This window comes from Anser brachyrhynchus (genome assembly GCF_964034855.1).
Source record: "Anser brachyrhynchus genome assembly, chromosome: 2".
In the NCBI taxonomy this organism is placed as follows: domain Eukaryota; kingdom Metazoa; phylum Chordata; class Aves; order Anseriformes; family Anatidae; genus Anser; species Anser brachyrhynchus.
Genome location: NC_137695.1, coordinates 22,027,741 through 22,048,821, shown reverse-complemented (window position 1 = coordinate 22,048,821; position 21,081 = coordinate 22,027,741). Strand labels below are relative to the sequence as shown.

The window sequence follows — 21,081 nt, the reverse complement described above, 5'->3', positions numbered from 1 at the left end:
ACATGTGATTTCTTGACCATCTCAGTGTTCATCTTCAATTGCTTACATTTTTACTGGCTTGTAGGAAAAAAAAACCAACCAACCGAGTTTGTATGATTTACGAAGCACTTTAGCTTTCTTCCCCTTATACCTGTTCTTGCTGTTTGCCACTTTGCTACAAAGGCTTAAAGGAAGCATGGAATGTATATGCAGAGCGTGGTCTGCTATATCCTGCTTTACTGCCTCTGTGACATTTGCTGATTTGGTTTCCTGTAAAAACTTGGATACATCAGCTCACTTCTGGTCACAGATAACAGGCAGGAAGAGCTGCCGGGGCTCCGAAAAAGAATAGTCCATATAAATCCTCCATGCAGCACTGAGCTGAAGTGTTTTTATTTTAGGAAGAAAAAGCAAACGGCATGTTTTGATACCGCAGGAGGAAGCTGTTCTCATAAAATACAGATACCTCAAGTCGTTCGTGACTTCAAACCCGTCGCTTTACAGAACGACTCGATAAGATGACAATGTCAGTATGAAATGGAAGGGGAGAGAGAGAAGTTGTCGTGGTGCAGCCTTCCTGGCTGCTTGGCAGGCTGCCGCGCTCGGCCTGCCCGAGCAGTTACACGCTGTGCTGGGTAAAATAACAAATGGTACGCTCGCTGCTGTGCGTTCAGAAACAGACTGTGAGGAGTCGTTATAAAGAGCCGAGCAGTGCAGATATCTAGTTTCTAAGAGGGATAGGGGAAGTAATCCGACTTGGGTTTAAATGCAGATAGCACAGCCAACGAGGCAATGAAAAATCAGGGTGTTTTAACTACAGGCATTGCTTGAAATGACAGAGAATTGCTTTGAAATTTTAGGTTTTTGAAACCTAGAGGCTTCAATGTCTTCTGTGAAATGGTGGAGATAGCAAATTATAGGAGACGCATTGGTCTTTCCAAAAGAAATGTGCCCCAAAAGGGAAAAACATTACCCTATCATAAAACTATTCTTAATCCATCATAACAATTGTTTCCTTTTGCATTTTCCTGATTTAACTGCCACTGGTTTCACATTTTCAAAGCCCTTTTGATGCCTGCCTCCTGTTGAAGTGAGGCATCAAAATAATCCAGCCATGACTGTGGATGATCTCTTGCTTCCAGCCAAGGTACCAGGAAAGGCAAATAAATAACCCCAAACCCTTCCTGTTCTGGATTATTATCCCTTTCCGCTAGGCACCTTTTACATTTTTCTGGATGTTCTTTCCCGTATGTGTGTGTGTTTTTAATGTTTGACTTACAAAAGAAATGCTTTGTCCATCTATGAAAATACCTACACAATTTTGGAATCCAAGTCACCCACAACCAACCCGTAGCTGTATGAACACAGGAGATGAAGGCTTTTCTGGTAACAGGACCACTGCTGTTTGACCACATTGGAGATACAGGGTTATTTCCTAGGAGAGAAAGGGAGAGTATAAGAGGCTCCTCAGCCCCGTGGTGCTGTCAGCACCCACGTGTGAGGGCCGAGCCCCACTGCTGGTGTAAAAAAAAAAGATGAAGTCACAGACAACACTCCTGTGCTCTGCAGATTGTCTTGTGGAGCAGGATTTTATCACCTTGTGCTCAGACCAATGCTGCTTTGGTCTTTTATGTGGTTTTCAGAGCAATGTTTGAGTTTGGCTGCCCGGTGTTCTGAGGGAAACTTTGTTGAGAGTACTTCATCATTCACCCTGCAAACAAGTGTTATCTCTGGGAACATTACTGGCTCATCTATGCATGGTCATCATACAAACATTGGTCAACCTACTCAGTACGTTACATTGGCATGCCTTAAACTAGTGAAATGTACACAAAGAACGTGCAGAAATCCAGTAGTTCAGTCTAAATTCCAGGAGCTGTGGATTCTGGTCCTGTTTTCACATCACAGGAGTGCTGTTTTCCTGGATTTGAAATCTCTTGGCTTAACTCCCAGGAATCTGGACTACTTCCCTCTAGATTTTACAAAGTCAATATTCATAAATATTCTCAAGGAAATGCCTGTTGAGTCTGTTACACGGTGGTACAAGACTTTTCACTTAAATCTCAGCATTTAATGCTTATTTTAACAGTTATTTTGATGGGAAGCCAGTTGGACAAGTGACAATGAAATTGGCTGTTTTCTCTAAGTACGTAGTAGGTACAGCTTGGCTTTGGGGCAGCGTGAGATTTTCTGACTCCTCATAACACTCCCTGGTAGAAGAGAAAAAGGTGATTCAGCCTCTCTGCTTGCTCGCCAGGGCACTTCTGCTGAAAATGCTCTCCAGTGAAGAGCTGAAGTGATGACACACATTAGGATGCTTCTGGCCCAAGTCAACAGTTTCATCTCTGGTTCACAACAGCACTCAGACAGCAGGTCCTTCGGGGTGGTGTAGTGCTGTTCTTGTGTTTAATGTGTTGCTACATTTCTTACTAACTTTGGGGCTCTTGCCAAACTTCTAAAAGCTCAAGGCAAGGCTGCTGAATTTCCAAGAACTTAGACTCGCCCTTCCCGTTTTATCAAATGTTGTAAGAGGAGAACAGTTATGACTTTGTTTTCTCTTTATCTTTCTCCCACTAAGATCTAGCAGAGCAGATGCTGTATCAAGAGAGGGTGGTAAGGTCTTTATCTCTTGGAGCAGCACTGCCTCGAAGTTCAGCTATGGGTGAGCAGATGGAGAAAAAATGCGAAAGCTCATTATCGCAACTCCAGCAGCCTCCCGAGGTCCAGGTAAGGATTAATCCCTCAAGTGTCTTTTATAGCACTGTTTCAGTATGTCTTCTCACAACAGCACTCAGCATCATCCCAATCCCTCCACCAGAGCTACTCCCACAGGTCAGGTAGCACCCGCCTCCCTCCCTCTACCCATCTCACCGGTGATTCCTCTTCAGACCACAATCTATGAAATTGTTGCACGGCTTTCATTTCATTTGAAATAGGCTGGAGGGTAGGGATAGCTGTGAGAATGTCTCAGCCACTTTTAATGGCTCTCAGCTCATAAATTTCAGTGTATTTACTACTCAAATACATGCATCTCTATATTTGCTCCTCCAGTAAGTCTCGGTGGGTAGTAACAATATCATTTTAAGGGTAAGCAGGCAAAGGTAAGAATAAAGCGAAACGCAGTCACTAAGTTAGGTACTTCGGGCTGGCTTTGTGGAGAACTGTGTGTTCATCAGGACTGGCGATGTTCCTGGGCGATGCTGCAGCGACAGGACACATGCTGTGCATGTGATGGGAAGTCTCCCATGGGAGGCATCCACCGCTGTACACGTGCCCAGATCTAATGCACCCTGCTGCGGTTTAGTGAGTGAGCCCATGTTGTGAATCCACCGTGACAAGCATTTTTTAAACAATAGTGAGCTGAGCCTGAATTCTAAACAGTTTTGGACTAATCAAAACTAAATTATTTATTAATTTTGAAATGTAAGATAAAAACATCATTCTCAAACTTGGTTATTCTCAGCAGAGAAAAATTCACTGCATTTATGAGCAAACATAGGGTGAGCTCTATGGCAGCACAGGGCCATCTCCTGGTCCTGGTGCTGGCCTAAAGAGAAGTCCTTGGGAGGGACACTCAGTCTCTTCTGCCACAGAGGGAATTGAGGCATTGAGGCATGATTTTTTTTCTCCATTCTGCATGGAATGTTACACACACACAAAAAAAGCGCTATTAAAAAGCTATTGCTGAAATTAGAATGAAATTTAACAATTTTCTGCAACATAAAATTTCACTTTCTCCCTACTATATTGAAAACGCAATAATATGTAGTCAGACACTGTTTGGTTTACACAATACTTCAAAATATTTCAGTTTTCTTGAGTTCATTTTCTGAGGAAAAAGATTTTTAGATTCTGCAAAAAAAATCCAGAGCGCAAGGCTTCTTTGAATGAGAAAGGAGACCTGAACATTAAATGGTGGATGTAACTGCAATTATCAGTGCCTTTACTGAAACAAAGTATATTTCCTTCTAGAAGTCTAGTATTCTGCCTGTGGATAAACCCAATACTATGGGTAACACTTCATAAACTTGAGGATAGCATGTATTTAAACTTTAACTTCTTTAACAATAATCTGACTCATTTTAGGGATGGTATAATTGTTTTTTTAATAGGTGCAGATTTTTTAACTCTTATTGTTTAATTTCATATTTCTTTGGGAATCTGAACTTAAATCAGATTCCCTTTTTTTTTTTTTTTTAAATAAAACTCATCTGTCACGTGCAGTACTTTGTTGCTGTAACCATTATGATTTAATATCTATGGTGACAGAGATTTGGTGGTATACTGATTACTGGTATAGACTTTTATTTTTTAAAAAAAAGTTGCAAAGTTTTTCAACTACTACCCAACAGAATAGTTGCTAAAAGCATTGGCAGAATTCAAAGACTTCTCAGGTATCATCTTAATGCTTACAAGATCAAACCAGTGATTAATGAGTGTGGTCTGTGCTTTTGTCCCAGGTTAGATTACCTGAAGTAAAGCTAAAGCTAAAAGAAACAAAGAACCCCCCAAATAACCTTTCCTGCAAACAAAGCCAACCCAGACTTTCTACTGGACAGTTACCTAACAATCCTATAACCTGCTCAGAGAAGTTTCTTCTTAGATACAGTCACCTGCTCATTTCTTTCTGTCCTAGAGGATGGTAGTCGTTGTTGGACCTGTGAGAGCTCACGTCTATGGTTATATCTTGAGTTAGTACTGACAGTGGATATGAAGACTGTTGTCTTTGAATTAAACTGGATTTTCTTGTGTTTGTACCATGATGTGGCAAATAGAAGTGATTGACAAACCAGCTTTGTATTGTTTGTTCTTTCAGCTTTCTCTATCATGCCTCAACATTTGTCTTTCATTTCTAAACAGCCTACTTCTCGGTGAGAAAAACCTCCTCAACCTTTATTAAGGCCTTTATTCCATCTGTGAACTGCCATTTTTTCTGCTGCATTTCTTTTCATCCATGGCAAATAACTAGAAGTGTGTGTAGTATGGAAAGGTAGTAACTATTATCAATATGTTACGGCATTGCATTAATTTCAATCTGTGTTCTGCTCAACTCCCACCGAGTTCCAAATTTTGCTGAGCTACTCTTCAACTGCATATGGATATTATTATGCATGAAGAAAACTTACAGAGACCACCGCTGTACTTGAAAAGTTACAAGGGGACTAAAGATGCGTATCCAAAAGACTTTTGGCACCTAGATTAATGAGAAATGGTAGTTTATGACTTTATAATTCTCTCCTGTGCAGATGACATTGACGTGTCTCCCACTGCTCTGGTTGTATACAGCTCATTGTCATGCAGGGCTCTGTAATTAAAAAAAAAAAAATCCACAGTTATCATTTAGGATTGCTTTGTTATTAAAGAATGGGAGAGAAAACTGAGTACATTGTGATCAGCAAAGAATGCTTATTAGTGTTCCCTTTCTCCATCCTGTCTGGAGAGGATCTGCAGCTTGTATTTCATGTTTGAGATGAATTCTCTTCTGAGAGTGAACTAAGGTACTTTATCTCCCAAATCAGCAGCGAGATATTTTCTTCCTATAAAACAGATAGCTGAAATAGCTGTAGGCAGACAGAGAAATGAAGTTAATACCATTTGCTTCATACTGGAAAACTGAAAGGTTTTTTTTTTTTTTAAAAAAGGTAATAAGTAACGGTTAAAAAAATTGATGTAATTCTTATGAAGATAAAGAAACACATAAGGCTTCACAAATAATCATAGAAGTATGGAGTGGTTTGCGCTGGAAGGGACCTTAAAGATCACCCAGTTCCAACCCCCTGCCATGGGCAGGGACACCTCTCACCAGACCAGGTTGCTAAAAATAAAGGCTTAAGAGGTTACCTTGTGGATAAACAAAATGGTTATCCTGATTTAGTATTTATTCAGTTTTTCTACTTACCACAGCAGTGTATGTATCCCATTCAGGAAGGCAGGGCCAGGTAAGGCTGGATATCTGAGGTGTTCACAGATGGCTATGAAATCCAAGTTGGTCTCTTACAGCCTCTTTTTCTCTCCATTGACAGCAAAGGAAATTCAGGGTGATTGTGCTGCTGTCTTGGGAGTTGTGTTGGTATGATGAACACATTTGGGTATTTAGAAAAAATTTCTTTCTGTCATTTGAAGTAATTACAGAATAATGAAACTACTTTCTTGGCAGTGCTTTATTTATTTATTTATTTATTTTTTATTATTATTTTATTTTTTTCCTTACCAGTGGTCAAAATTGTTTGTTGTGATAATTGCAAAACCAATGCTGAACAGGACCCTGCATATGCATTGGTTTGGTCATTGTTCCTATCAGCTGTCTCATTTCTATGTGCTTGCAGAAGTGAAGAGGATGAGCTTAAGTCTTGCAAAGTAAAATATGGGAGAAACAAAGTGCTCTATGATTATATCAGGAAGCTTTTATGAACCTTCCTTCCACTATCGCCTGTATGGAGGAAAGATGCCTGACACAGCCTTGGCTACATATAAAATCAGTGTCCATAGGTTTGTGTCTTGGTTCTTTCAGTTCACACACAACAGTGCTATAATTTTTCCTCGATGTGATTGTTATATTCAGTTTGTCTGTCAAGAAAAACTTTGAGAAATGTCAAGATTTCTGTCCATTTTCTGTTATTTTCTTCTTAGCTTTTCATTTTTCTTGACACCTGAAAGATTCTGGTTTAAATACAGCTAACTTCTCTGACTCCTGTATACTATTTATATTTAGTTTAGTTAAAGTATAGAATAGTAAAGTTCTTAAAATGATCTTTGTAAATAATGTTTTAGACTGTCTTTAATTAGCTCTTTACAACAAAACAATCTTCTTGAAAGCTAACTTTCTAAGATCTTTAAATATTGTGAGAATGTTGTTTAAATACTCTAAGATTGACCACTACAAAGCTTATAGTGTTCCTGTGTGTTGACACAGTAAGACCATGAGGTCTATATTAAGAGAAAAAGCATTTACAACTTTCTCACAAGTAAACTGCGATGTCAAGCATTCAAGAAAAAACACTGGAGAGAAGTAAGCTAGGGAGAAGTCATCTGCCTCTTCTTCCCCTGCAGAACTTCCAAACATCAGTATCTTAATGCTGGAAGGCATCTCAATGCATGTGAGAGAAATCTTTCAACACAAAAATCTTTGGTATGTTTGGATTCTGTTTAAAGTAGATGGTTTTTCTTGGTGGGTGGATAGGAAGTGGCACAGTTTTTAGCAATATTCCTCCTTGTTTATAAGCAGGCTGTCTTTACTTTTTTTTTTCTTTTTTTTTTTTTTCTGAAATGTATGTACCTTATGAAGTTTCTGGTTTTGAGATAAAAATCATATGTACGCTGAAGTGGTGGCTTGCCTAAGAAGAAAGACTTACTTTCAAACTAAGTCTGTCTTGGCTGTGTTTACCAATCTCCTAATACACTAATTTTAAGATGTGAACACCTTATAACTAAGGACCTCTTAGTCCTCAGGATCCTAAGGGATTTTTGCTAAGTAAAGGCTCTCTGGTGACAGGTATTAGAGCCTTGATTTTTCTTCTTCCTAAAAATTTTTTTTCTGTTTTGTTTTTAGAAATTACAAATGTCAAAATCAATTTCTGAATAACATTTCAAAGCAATCTGATTTGCATAAAAATGAAACATTAAATTTGCCAATTCCTATTTTTTTCAGTGCCCAGTATCATATTCATATAGCTCCTTAATATAGTATAAGTATTGTCATAATAGTAGTGATGAGCTTTTTGTTCTTAATTATATGTTTATTGTAGACCACAATGCAAATGTTGAAATGTATAGAAAACTACTGACTGTCCCCTGAGAGATACAGACTCACACATGAAACATCAAAAAAACCATCTTGGATGTAAATGTGAAAGAATGGCTAATAATCCAGTTCTTTTGCTTCAACACAAACAAAATAGGGATATTATGTTTCAGCTCTGGATATGATTTCATTTATACAGAACTTTCCATTTTCCTGTTGACTATCAAAAGTCAAGATCCACTGCAACTTCAGGTTTTCAGGGTATTTTGCCAGGAACAGTCACCAGTTGCAAGTACTATATGTACCAGAACTGGAGAGGGTCTGACCTGTTTTAGAGGAATTTGGGTCTTTGTGTTCCAAATGTAAATGGCAGCTGGCTTGCTACCCACAGAGAAAGCTGAAAACATATGTCTATCTAGGGCGTGTTTTAAGTAGTATCCTGTCATTAGTTATTTAGCAGATTGGAGTTCTGGTAACTATTTGCCTACAAATCACTATAGCCTAAGACTTTGCCTAATCTTTTTGTCCAAAATAGAGAAATTCTTCCCCTTGTGCTACAATCAGAATATACTATTTATGTACTTGTACACTGATTCCCAACGCGTAAGCTAGACCCAGACTTAATTGTTGAGCAGTATTCCGCAGATGAGACATGGAGGCTCAATAAACTCATCCAGACCTGTGCTGTTCTAAGCGGGTCATGCGTCTATATATATACCTGCACCACAATCAAAATGAGTTTGAAGTGACAGTACTTCCAGTGTGTGCAAGGGACAATGAGGAAAAGGCATTTTTTAAGAATTAGGAAAAGAACTAATTCAGTGATGCAAAGATCCCAAGAAAGGCTGGAATTCTAGTCTTAGTAGTAGCTCTTCTGATGTCTCATTTTGGTTGGAAGGGACCTCTGGAAGCCGTCTGGTATGACCCCCTCACCGAAGCAGGCCTACCTTGAAATTTAGATCAAGTTACTAAGCTTGTACAGTTCAGTCTTGGGAATCTCCAAGAATTGTCTGATACTGTTTATTCTGTTACCTCCAAATATAGGTCATTCCTGGTGTGGCCACTGACTGTTTCCGTATTTGTATGATGCATGTAGGCACTTAGGTTATATGTAGCCCGTTTTGCTATTTGAATTTAAAGACTTTTATGGAAGTTGTACTTACATGGAGACTGAACTTGACATAGTGTGTCCCTTCTTTGATTATCCTTAGCCAAAAGAATGCCAAGGATTCCCAAACAGAATGTGGATGATGGTCTGCTGTTGGGACATCTGCATTATTCTCCATGGTCTGACTTCTTCCTTCTAGCACTAGATGTTTTCCTAGGCTTCCCATAGTTGCTAACTACTATTAAAATAAATGTAAACAAATATTAAGGCGATTTAGGAAACTGTTTTTTCCCTCCACATCTAAAACCACTTTTCAGTGCCTGAATGTTTCTGAGGTGATAGTGGTAGAATATGAGGCAACTCTTCATTTCTGAGTTGTGCTATGATTATTTGAGTTGGCTGTATCTCCTCAATGGAAGCACTTGGATCTTTTATTTGTTTGGCATAAAGGTTATTGCAAGTAGTTAGTGAATAACAAGTGCCAGATACTGCAGCAAGAGAATTCGTATCAGTTGTGGGATGGAGTTTCCCAGATGAGAATTCATCAACATAATGATACAGAACTCTGCTGATTATGGTTGAAATACTTCCCAGCTCCCGTTTACATGGGACCACAGATGTCAATACAAATTATGAAAAGTTTCCTCTTCACTTCCCATAAGGTGTCCATAGGAGGGCACAACAGAGCTCAGATGCCTGGCTGGCATCCCTGCTTGTGTTACTGGGAGTTTTGTCATGGAATTCAAATGAGCTTGGATTTCATCTCCATTATTTCTTCTTCTGTAAAAGCACTGTAAAAGTATCTGCTCTCTCTGCCCCATTTCCTTCCATACTAATTTCACATGGGTGTTTGCTCTATTTTTCCACCCAGAACTTCCAGCAAAGAGACTTTAGAAAACTTTCTATACTGACTGGAGATTTCTGAGTGCACGATGGTACAAGAACAACTGCACAACAGGCACCATGCACATGGTGCAATTCATCAGGCATATGTATGTGTATGCTCAGTAAGTCCAATATGTTACAAAAGCCTCTATATGTAAGACAGCGGTAAGGCTTATGTTTTCCATCAATTTGGGACCCTTCAGATCAAATACTGGTAACAGCCTCTAAGCAATAATGTGCTGCTCCTCACAAAAAAAAAAAAAAAAAAAAAAGCATTTGGTGAGGTCCGCCCAGGAAGAAGCTGTAAAAACTTCAAGACAGATTGTGCTCTAAAGGCACCTTTTCAGAAAGATTACTTAAATTCCACAAAGATGCTTCAGCTTGTGAAAGCCAGCAAGTTTCTATTCCCCCCCCACCTCACACTCTGATTGCGTGAGCAAGATTTACATCATGTTAAAAATAGATACAGCCATCAAAGTCAGACGAAGAACAAAAATCTATTGAAATTTATTAGAGCTCACAAAAAGCTGGAGAAATATTTAAAGAGGTGCTTCAGTCCTTCTCTTTTCTTCCTTCAGTCTCCACAACTCCCAGTGACTTTACTCACAGGCAACTAATCTGGTTCTGATCCTTGGCATTTAACGTTGAAACGTGGGTATTACTGCAGACAAGAAAAATAATAACAGTAATCAGGGCTTGTTTCCAAATGATGCTGTAAAAGCCAGCATTTACAGATGTAAACCTAACTGCTCACAGCAGCTGGTGAGCAAAAACCAAGTAAACACATGCGTGGCACATTTTCATGGAAAGCCGGCGTGCTCGTCTGTAGCTTGGGCACTGATGGCTGGTGTGAGCTCGCAGCTCCGTGCATCCCCACTGGGCACCTGCCACCTGAGTGAGGCGGGGGGGGCAGCGAAATCCTGATTTCCAAAAAGTAGGGCTCTCCTCCTCCTCCTCCTCCTGCAGTTAGGGAGAAGCCGGGGCGAGGTGGGGTTGCTGGAGATGCAGGCTCCTCTCAGGGGGCAGGAGGAGCGGTGTCCTGCTCGCTCACGGTGGACGCTCCTCTTCCCCGTCCTCCCCGGAGGGCTGATTTTATAAGAAAAGCAAGCAACGACCCACGTGCAGCACTAACAGGGTCACGCAGGGGATGAAAAAAAAAAAAGAAAAAAGAAAAAAGAAAAAAAAAGAACGACAACAAAAAAAACCACAACCCAGCCCGCCCCTCAGCTATCACCGCTTTATCACCTGCATGTGCCTGGAAGGAGGCTCTTCCCTCCGCTGAGGAAAATCAGCTTAGGAAAGCAAAGTTTGAACAGCGAATTCCTGTTATTTCAAAGCACCCCATGTGACAGGATATTTCCTTATCATCTCGAGCCCAGAGCTTTCCCCCGATCCACCAGCCCTGCACAAGTGCGGAGGACCTGCCCGGCGGGGAGCCTTCTCCTCACAGCGGAGGGGCGCGACGGGCGAAGCCGCGGCGATGGCTCCCTCCCTGCTCCTGCTCCTCCTCGTACTTCTTCCCGGGGCTTTTCCGCTGCTGGGTAAGTGCCCGCAGGGACTGTGCGCGATACGCCGGGAATGGAGAGGGGTCTCGGCAGGCGCCGACCTGCGGCTGTGTGTGGGGATAACCCCCGCGCAGGTGGAGGGCAGCCCCGCGGGACGGGGTGAAGCCCACCGCCATTTTACCCCCCTCAGTGCTGCCCGAGGGGAGCCTCGGGGCGTCGGGGAGGGCCGGAGGGAAGGCGGCCGCCACCCGTCCCTCCCTCCCTCCCTCAGCCGCACGCCCCAGCTGCCGCCCCCTCCCCGTCCTCACCCTGAGGTGATCTGTGGGTGAAGCCGCCCCATGAGACGGCCCTTTGGGTTTCAGGTTTTTTGGGTCATAGTGGGCACCAAGCAGGGCTGCCTGGGGGTGTTAGAGTACCCCAGATATTGTCATAGGGTTGTCTGGGTGAAACATGGAGCTTGCACCTCAGAATTTCTCTGATTTCCAGTGCACTGCTATATTCCAGTAAAAGTTTTGCCTCAACCCTTCCTGAAAGCCTTCTCGGCATCCTTTGCAGTCCAGTTTGAGGTCTGCTGAAGTACAGCTTTGTAACAGTAGCTTGTAACCTTTTTTTGCTATGTGTAGTTAGCAGGAATCATTGTAGGCTATCTGGTAAGTGAGAGCCTTCGTGGCAAAGACAGTCATCCTACCTGCTTGCTGCCTCATTACTTCCCGCTCTCTTGCCTCTGGCTGTTGGGGTGCTCTCAGTAGGTGTTTGACACTGGTAGCCCTTCACTGGCTTAATGAGTCACTTCTTAATTTACACTCATGTAATCTGTGATAGTTTGAAAAAGCTGAAAAATCTGAAGCTGTGTTGGCATACTGGAACTTTTAGAATGTAATCTCTGCTGTGGAAAAGGTACTTGGTCAGTAACATTTTACAGTACATGCTTTCTGGGGCCAGAAATAGGCAAATCATCAGTGTGATGGGTAAAGAAAAATGAAACCTTGTGGGAAAAAGAATCTATTATTAACTGCTTGGGACCGTTGAGGTAAAATGCTAGATGCCTCTGGATGTGTTATTGTGGTTTAACAGTGACAGGCAGCTAAATACCGCACAGCCACTTTCTCACTCCCCCTCCTCAGCAGGAGGATGATGGGTGTGGGGAGAAAATTAAATGGAGGAAAACCTGTGGGTTTGAGTCAGGAGTTTAATGAAAGAAAAGCAAAGAAAAAAATTATTCTCTCTATCCTTTCGCAAATGATGTCCAGGCAACCGCTGGAACGTCCTCCCTTGTTCTTCTTCCCCTGATGCTTTTAGTGTCGAGCACAACATCTTATGGCATGGATTGTCCCCAGCTATGCCCCCTCCCAGCCTTTTGGCCGCCCCTAGCCAAGTGGCCTTTGGGGGGCTGAGGCCAGAGACACAGCCTTGATGCTGTGCAACCACTGCTCAGCAACAGCCAGAACATTGGTACAGTATCAATGCCATTCTAGCTACAAGTGCAAAGCACAGCACTGTATGAACTGCTGTGGGGAAAGCTAACTCCATCCCAGACAGACCCAGTACAGTTCTAAGGGTGAGATGAGTTGGTACTTATGCCTGGAAGGTTTCTATGAACCTTTTTCCAGGAATAATTTTTGAAACCTTCGTTATATGTTACTCTCTTAGAAATTGCCATAATTCAAAGTACCAAGACCGTAGTATTTGGGATGATGCTCTGGTGAACCTTCTTGTGTACCACCTCCAGCTCATCTATAGTGAAGGATGGGCCCCTGTTATGGGAGCTCTGTGACAAATGTTGCTACAGAATGGTGAAGAAACACGGTTAACAGTTACATGAATAGTTCTGCACAACCCATTTTACAGATACAACTCAATATGTTGACAAGAAGTGATATCAAGCGGTTACAGAGAAGAGCTGGCAGGGCATAATGAGTGTTTCACAGATAATAATATCTCACACAGAAAGCATTGTGTGGGAATCTGGTTTGGTGTGCAAACAGGCAGAACAGACACAGCAGTAAAGCCATAACTGGAGCAGCACAGGACCATGATACAAATCAGCTGTATGGTCATGAATGTATCAGGAGCTACAACAAGGAAAAGGAAATTCTCCAACTGCAGTCTCAACCACAGTTACTCCTGTCTTCTTCTACCTCTTGTTCTTCCATCCTGCTTTGGTGCCAATTTCTTTTTAATGCCTACTTGGCTATGTTGGCCCTTTATCTGTTTATAACTCATAAGTATTATTCCCTGTCAGATCCCTGTGTGCACTGGGGCCCTTGTAAAAGCTTTTGTGTTGCATTTACATACTGCTTACACTTTGTAAAGGTACAGTCAGAAAAACAGAGGACCGAAGATTTTTTCACACCCCCACTGGCCAGGCCTCTTTATTCAGCTTTCTGACCTTGTCTCTGAAGCCAAAACATCACACTCTTTTGGGCCTGGGTACAGCAGTCCAGGCTTTTGACTTTGGGGTACATTTTTCACATGCCTAGTGTCCTCTAACACCACAAGTCGCATAAAACATATAATGTTATATTAAGCCACAAATAAGATTTCAGCAGCTTAAAAGATCAAGCAGTGTTTTCCACACTTGTGAAAAAGTGTGACATTTTCTTTTAACTGGAAGCTTTAAATAAGATTTCAGGAAAAGGAGAATTGCAAGCATTGCATGTATCATCGTGCTAAATCCTAGTAGAAATGCAGAATTAAAATAAAGTTATCACCAGAAGTGATAATTATATATTTCCTTGTATTGTCTATGAGTAAAGCTGATTGGCAAAAGGCAACAATTTTTGTCTCCAGTGCTCATCAGTTTTATACTGCTTCCCAGTGAGTTGGAAGCCAAAGGACAGGAGAAGGAAACTGAACCATGGGTGAAATAAGTCTAGGTCAGCTCTTTCTCTGAGATAGAGGTTATTTGTTCCCAGGTTGTTCTCCTGTAGTAAATTATGATCATTTCCACATTGGAGCCTCAGCAGAGACAGGAAAATGTTTTGTGGTTAACCTGTTTCCCGTTAAATATTTTTTTCATTGTAGAATTTGTTTAATTTGGTAATCTAGCATTAAAATAAATAATATTTCAATTAGCTTCAATCCCCAGAGTAACATAAATTAGTCTTTTTCCTAGCTTGTAGCCCAGTTAAAATACAATTTTAAGACCTTGTGCAGTCTGTTACATTTTGAGATAGAATATCAGTGAACTGTTAATTTACCATCCTAAAATGTATCTCAAGGGGATCAGAGGAAGGAGGAGAAATTCTCAGTCACTGGAAAAATGTAAGAAAGGACAAAGTAATCACCGATTACTGCAGTTGAGTGAAAAATGAATATGCTGTTCAAGCCCTACAAGTAGCTTGTTTACAAGGGGTAAAAAATAAAAATCCTTCCACTCAGTTAAGACTTCAAGGATTTTAGCAGTGCTTATGAGAGCAAAAATCTCCATCAAGGGGAAGTGGAGCCTGAAGAACTTCTGCTGTAGGCATCTTCTCACACTTGGGAGCCAGGATCAAGGAGCGGAGTGCTCAGCGCCAGTGCATGGTGTGCGTGCTCCCTCCTCCCGTTAACTCCCATGGCTGCAGCTTGAAATGAAATTGTGAGTGGGCTTTTTTCCTTAGGAGGAAAAAAAAACAACACTTTTTTTGAAAAAAAAAAAAAAAACACAAACATGCTTTAAAGCTGCAGGAGACACTAGATCTGTCTCTACTGCCTTGCTCTTTTGAGTATAGATGCGTTCACTGATGCAGGATGGTTGAAATGTTGCAAAATCTGAACTGTTTGCATTCTCAGCCACTTGAACAGATGTAGTCCACAGGAGTAACACACCTTCTTTTGCTGAACAGATGATGAGATTTTAACCCCAAGAGCAGCATGCAGACTCATATTTCATTTAGACAGTAGGTAAGATTACTTCAAACCAAATAATTCCGTTGCTTTTTGCCTTACAGATACTAGCATCTTTTTAATATATAACGAAGACCACAAGCGCTGTGTACTGGCTCAAAGTTCTAATTCAGTGACTACCGCTCCTTGCGTTCAAGAAAGTGAGTCACAAAAATTCAGGTGGGTCTCAGATCACCAGCTTATGAGCGTAGCGTTCAAATTGTGCTTGGGAGTGCCTTCGAAGAAAGACTGGGTTCCGATCACTCTGTATCCTTGTGACAAGGCTAGCGAACTTCAGCGATGGGAATGCAGAAATGAGACTCTCTTTGCAATCCAAGGGGAAGATTTGTTTTTCAACTATGGAAACAGACAGGAAAGGAATATTATGCTGTACAAGGGATCTGGTTTATGGAGTAGGTGGAAAGTCTACGGAACCACAGACGATCTGTGTTCTCGAGGCTATGAAGGTAAAGTTCTATACATTAATTTCTGTATTCTAAGCTCATTTCTATGTGTATCTAATTAAACTATTTAGAAGTGTAGGAGAATTACCTTAGTCTTTTCAGTGATCAGTGAGTGTGACTTCTGATGAAATCAACAACACATGAGTGTGCTTTATGTTTTCTGAGGGGTTTGTTTTGCTTTTTTTTTGTGAAAGTTATGATAGATAATTAACCATATAAGACAGTGATTCATTTTGAGGAAGAGGAAAGCCTGTGGTTATTCAGAACGTGTATAACCATTACACAACAGTTAGTGATAGCTTTGACTATTTATATGTCTATAGAAAAACATAGTATCAGTGTATAGTCTGTTGATTATGTTCCCCCACCCCCCTTCCTGAGGAGCAAATATAAATTATATTGTGAGGATTTAATTAACTCATGGTATCTTCAGATCCAGTATACTGAAGGTGCATTTCTAGGTGTTTGAAGTGCCTCTCAGGGTTGGTGCTGAAGTGAAAAAAAGAAATAAGACATTTTAAATAGTTAAATATAAAAATGTACATACATGTATGTTTATGATAGTACCTAGGAATACATTTGGCTTCCCTTTGGTAAACAGAAAGGGGCAGAGGAAGGGAAGGATGCATTTCCTAGGGTTAACATGAATGCTGATTACAGTATTAGTCCTTGACCCAGAAAAAAAGAACCCTAGCGAAGCAAATTATGTGAAAGGAGGCAGGGAGGAGATGGAGTTATGGCCCATCTCTCCTTTGCCCTTTGTTTTCTAGCAGCTCTGTGAGACAGTGACCTTGGTATGTCAGCTCCGTAGTGGTCCCTGTCAAGTGGTGTTCCTCTGTACATCCTCTCACCGAGGTACATACATGGTGTGTGCACACAGAAAGCTGCTTTAGTTACTTTGATAAGTTTCATCAACTCATCTGCCTGATCAAACAAAATTGGCCTTTAGGTGGAAATTTTATTTGGGCATAGTATGAAGGAGTCACTCTGTGGTATGTATCCTGCAAGTTTATACCTGTGTGACGTTATATCTAAAACAGACAGTAATTGAATGAGTTACCAACACAAGAACCAACAGTTGTTTGGGCTTAAAAAGAAAATTGGTTAACTTTGTGGATTTTATACTTTTGATTGTTATACATGTAAAATTTAGTGTGGGAAAGCACCTGTGTTGGCTCAGAAGTTCTGGTCAGTAGTCTCCTTTTCTGGCCAGCGGTCTCCTTAAGTGACAAAAATTTGTCTCATTGTGGAAACGGGTATCAGCTTGGACATAGAGAGTGAAAACTAGCAACATCCCACTTCAAGTACAGATTGGATACTAAGCTAGCAAGCTCTGCTTTGCTATAATATGATCATAAAGCTTAACTGATACATATCCCATGCTTATTACATCTTACACATCTTTAAATCGTTGTGTCTCCTTAGATACCTACACAGTGAAAGGAAATGCCAATGGAGCACCTTGTGTATTCCCTTTTAAGTTTGGTGACAAATGGTACGCTGACTGCACAGATGCTGGCCGATCAGACGGCTGGTTCTGGTGTGGAACCACTTCAGACTTTGATGTTGACAAGATGTATGGATTTTGCCCACTGAAATGTGAGTTTTGTATATTGAGGATTCTGCTGTGCTCTGTTACTCAGCTGCCTGGGAATATTGCTGTTCTTGTCGGGTGCTTTACTGTACAAAAGTTTTAGATTACATTTATGTTTTCTGTCTCCATGCAGCTTGCTATTTTTTAGCAACAACTTAAATATGAGAAAATAGGGCTCAGCATACAACAATTGTCTGACTATATCCTGATGAAAGTGTGTTAATCATATACTGGAATCTGTAATTGCAGCATTTGCTCAAATAGCAAGTTAATTAGATGTAAAGGTATTACATTAGTATATACAAAAGATAGCAAAGAAGTTTGTGCTGCAGAACTGGAAGCGAGAATTTAACAACTGAAAAATGAGACTTCATACAAATGAATTGCCTTGTGAACATAACTTATGTGAACTTTTTACTAAGTCCTAGTACATGCTACATTACTTACTCTTCTGCATTACTTACTCTTCTGTAATTAAAAGCAGTAAGAAAGGTCTATATTCTAAATTCCCTGGTTTGAATATAGCTAGGTTTTAACTGTAGTATTATGAAAATACAGAACTTTATGTAGAAATGTTGACATTCCTTTAAGTAAATTGGAGTAATATGCTTGTATATATTTGAGTTATTTTCAATTTGAGTAAAGTTTCTCTGAACTTCTGTAAAATATGTACTAAGCAGTTTGCCTGCAAGCTGTTTTTTTTTTTTTTTTTTGTCATTCTGGGAGAGGTGGCACTTTTCCTTCCCTTCTTCTTTATGATTATGTTTGGCTGTAAAGCTCCAACTGACCACAGTAAGAACAAAAGAGAAAAACATGTCTTTCCTTTGATGTGAAGAAAACAGTGGGTTGATCTTAACTGGTCTGATGATGAAGTATCAGTGTCCTCATATGATTTCCATGAATGTGGCATTCGTTATTTCAGAAAAATTAAAATTGCATGCTATTTTTTCCCTAGGCCAATATTATTTTCAAGATATAAAAACATGTTGGAAATATCAATCCCATAAAGAGAGCACATGCAAATCAGCTTAAGTATGCTACCTGTCTAGCATTCTTTGAGCAAGGCAAATAGGAGGTATCATTAAATTTTTGTTTAGTTCTCTGGCATAATTCAAGGAAATCCATTCAGATGACTGTGATTGTTTTTGGAAAAAGCTGCTTTATGCTGATTGCCTGCATGTTTCCTTCCTAATTCTTCAGTACTGGCTATAAAATATTCATGTTTAGGTCATATATTTTAATGAGAGACAGGCTGGGGTAGAAAAGTTTTATCCAGCCGTATGACTGCGAACTGCACTGCATGACAGTGGTAAGTTGTTAAACATCAAGAGCACTTTTTAGACAGAGAACATTGAAGTCTTTTGTATGTTAAAGTTTATTTAATAAGATTTAAGCATTGTTCTTTTTCTAAACTCTCTAGAGGGAGCAAAGGTGCTGATATGAAGACCTTTACAGCTCTTCATAATAGGGCCTGGACACACAGTGAAATCACAATTGAACCAGTCACTTTTTTTTTATTGTGAGCAAAACCAACTCAAATGTTCTCCAGTATGAAGAGGACTAAGATTATACTCATAAGTAATTATTATACTCAAAAGCAATGTGGAAATTTGACCAGTAGAGGTAACATAATTATAAGTATGAGCCCTTTAGTTGGTACTTTAAAAAGATGCTGATACACTGACAGATGAAACTTAAATCCCATAGGAAGAAACTGAGAAGTGTTTCTGCCACTTCAGACTATTTTTAATACCCTAGGAAATACTGATTCTTTACAGGTTACACTGTGTATTTTTGAGCTGTATGTTACATTGCAATGTAAAACTAAGCATTGAGGAAGAGAACAGGTTGCACAAGGTAAGATCACCAGGAGATCAAGTCATGACGTATGTCCATAGCTGTATTGAAGTGGGCAAAAGTCCATTGAGGCTCTTTTCTTGACAGCTGAAAGAGCTAGAGCTTCTGTAAAGAATTTAGAAAGCCTGGGAAGTAAACAAAGAATGCAGGGAGTAAGGAAATATTTAAATAGTCTTAGGCTAGCATATTAATCATTGGGCAAATCTACATCCTTGCATTCATTCAAAAATATTGATTTAAAAAAAATATTACTTTTTTTTTTTTTTTTTAATGTCAGGCTTTTCCTCCATGCTGGCATTTCAAGGTGTTTTGAAGGATTTTTCAGTGTGGTTTTATTTCCAGTTCAAAATGCCCTGTAAAATGGCCAAATAAGTTACACAGGGTGATTTACCATGTCTCTTCTGAGTTACCTGAAAGTCATAATCCGACTTTGGACCTTATAAATTTATCTAGGAAAAAGAAAGAAACACGTTAGGAAAAAATATCTAAGAGAAGATAACTATGTGAAGGAAATTTAGTATACTTTAGATTTTCTTTATTACTGTTGACAGCATTTAGTTATATCATATACTATATTATACACTCATAAATTATAAAGTCTTTATTATGGGATTTGTTCCTGGCTATCTGGTCAGAGAGGAAAAGATGGCAGTTATATTATGGGCTGTCTAGCAAGAGTTATATTCGTTTTTCTTTTGCCATGATTCTATTCATGTGGTTTCCCAGAATATTGGACTGAGACTCCAGCATGTTTTGGATGTCTAACTAAGCAAACAAGAACACTTGTGTTGTTACTGCTAGTCAAAGGCAAGATTTCAGCTTGCAATTTTGAAACTAAAACTTCTCAAGACCGTTACTGATTTCCCGTTTCTTCTGTTTCCAGATTCAGTAGAAATACTGTATGTGATAAACCAATTAGCATTTTTTAATTGTAATAAATGTTTTCATCAATAGGGCAATTTTTCTTTCCTGTAGGTTTTAGCTTGTTTGTCAAGGGCTATGAGTGAAATTCAGTGCATTTTTGGTCTGCTTCACTTTGTTTTAAAAACTAAAGATGGTAGTCTTAGTGGAAATACCTAGCTCTCACTAATTTCCATGTATACAAAAATGCATGTTGAGTTCATCAGTGTAGGGATAAAGTTGAGCTTTTAAAAATTCTTTTTCCAGTTATGCAGGTGTATTTTATTAAGAATTAAGTTTAGATGCTAAAATATATCATTCTAGAAAAGTGATTCCTCTTCTGGTTTCTCTGGGGATACTGAGCTTTAAACAGTAACATGTAGGTTTCCTAAAAACCCGCTCTGTGAAGGTGTTTGTCCTCATTAAAGTAGAAATATCTTAAAAAAAAAAAAAAAAAAAAAAAGAAGGTTCAGAAACGAACTTTATTTTGATGAAAGACCAAAGTCCTGTAGAACAGCACCACATGCAAGTCATCTATAAATTAAGAGACCAAGGGAGGGAGGTTGAAGGTTGGATGAATGCCTGAGACTTGTTTTTCTTTTCTTCTCTAGTAATGTACAAGGTCTGTAAAACCCTTTTGTCAGAGACAAATTTCTTTACTGAATTATAGACTTTTAATATTACGTTTCTATTTTATCCCAGGCATGTGCATGTGCCTAGGAATTAAAGCTTTTGTAGAACGCAGTGTAGCGAAGAAATTTTGGCTTCTGGTAGTCACAAAGTACTTTGGCTAGAAGTTAGTTTGTGGGTAATGATACTTGGATGAAAGTTCCCATATTTAGTGTCTATATTACAGTATACTATGTATTTATTTTGTTGTCTAAGGGTAATTTGAAAAGAAGCACTTCATATTGTCTATCAGATTTAATACAGGAAAAAGTGGAACTGGTTACTGACCTGCTGACATTTAACATGTACCATCCTTTGTCTTGAGTTTTGTTTATTGTACTGTTTTCCTCTTATTTACACTCTTACGTTTTCTGAGATCTCTGAATTCGGAAAAGGAAAGGACCCCTTTCTCTTAAATTTTTCACAGCTTGCAACTTAAGGAGCTGATAGAGGCTGCAGGAACTTCAGTCCCTTTCCCATCGTCAGCAGACCTACAATGACCTCTACTATAT

The 21,081-nt window shown here is 39.8% G+C and overlaps 1 protein-coding gene and 1 long non-coding RNA gene across 4 annotated transcripts in view; one reads left to right on the top strand and one right to left on the bottom strand.

Moving 5' to 3' along the window:
* Window positions 1-10,191: 10,191 nt before the first annotated feature.
* Window positions 10,192-11,099, bottom strand: LOC308190577. The gene is made up of 2 exons (XR_013947343.1): window positions 10,959-11,099; window positions 10,192-10,374 (listed from the first exon to the last, which is right to left on the bottom strand). It is a non-coding gene; the product is annotated as an uncharacterized lncRNA (long non-coding RNA).
* Window positions 11,100-11,117: 18 nt separating this feature from the next.
* The window catches only part of LOC308190572 (macrophage mannose receptor 1-like), a 57,398-nt gene continuing 47,434 nt past the window's right edge, over window positions 11,118-21,081 (top strand). Inside the window, exons 1-4 of one of the 3 annotated variants that reach the window (XM_080582139.1) lie at window positions 11,118-11,254; window positions 15,151-15,265; window positions 15,369-15,552; window positions 16,975-17,148. In XM_080582139.1, the coding sequence (XP_080438265.1) occupies window positions 15,471-15,552; window positions 16,975-17,148 (256 nt within the window). In that variant the 5' untranslated portion in view covers window positions 11,118-11,254; window positions 15,151-15,265; window positions 15,369-15,470. Of the gene's footprint in view, window positions 11,255-15,150; window positions 15,553-16,974; window positions 17,149-21,081 lie in introns of those variants that run through there. The other 2 variants (XM_080582138.1, XM_080582140.1) reach the window with 2 other exon arrangements.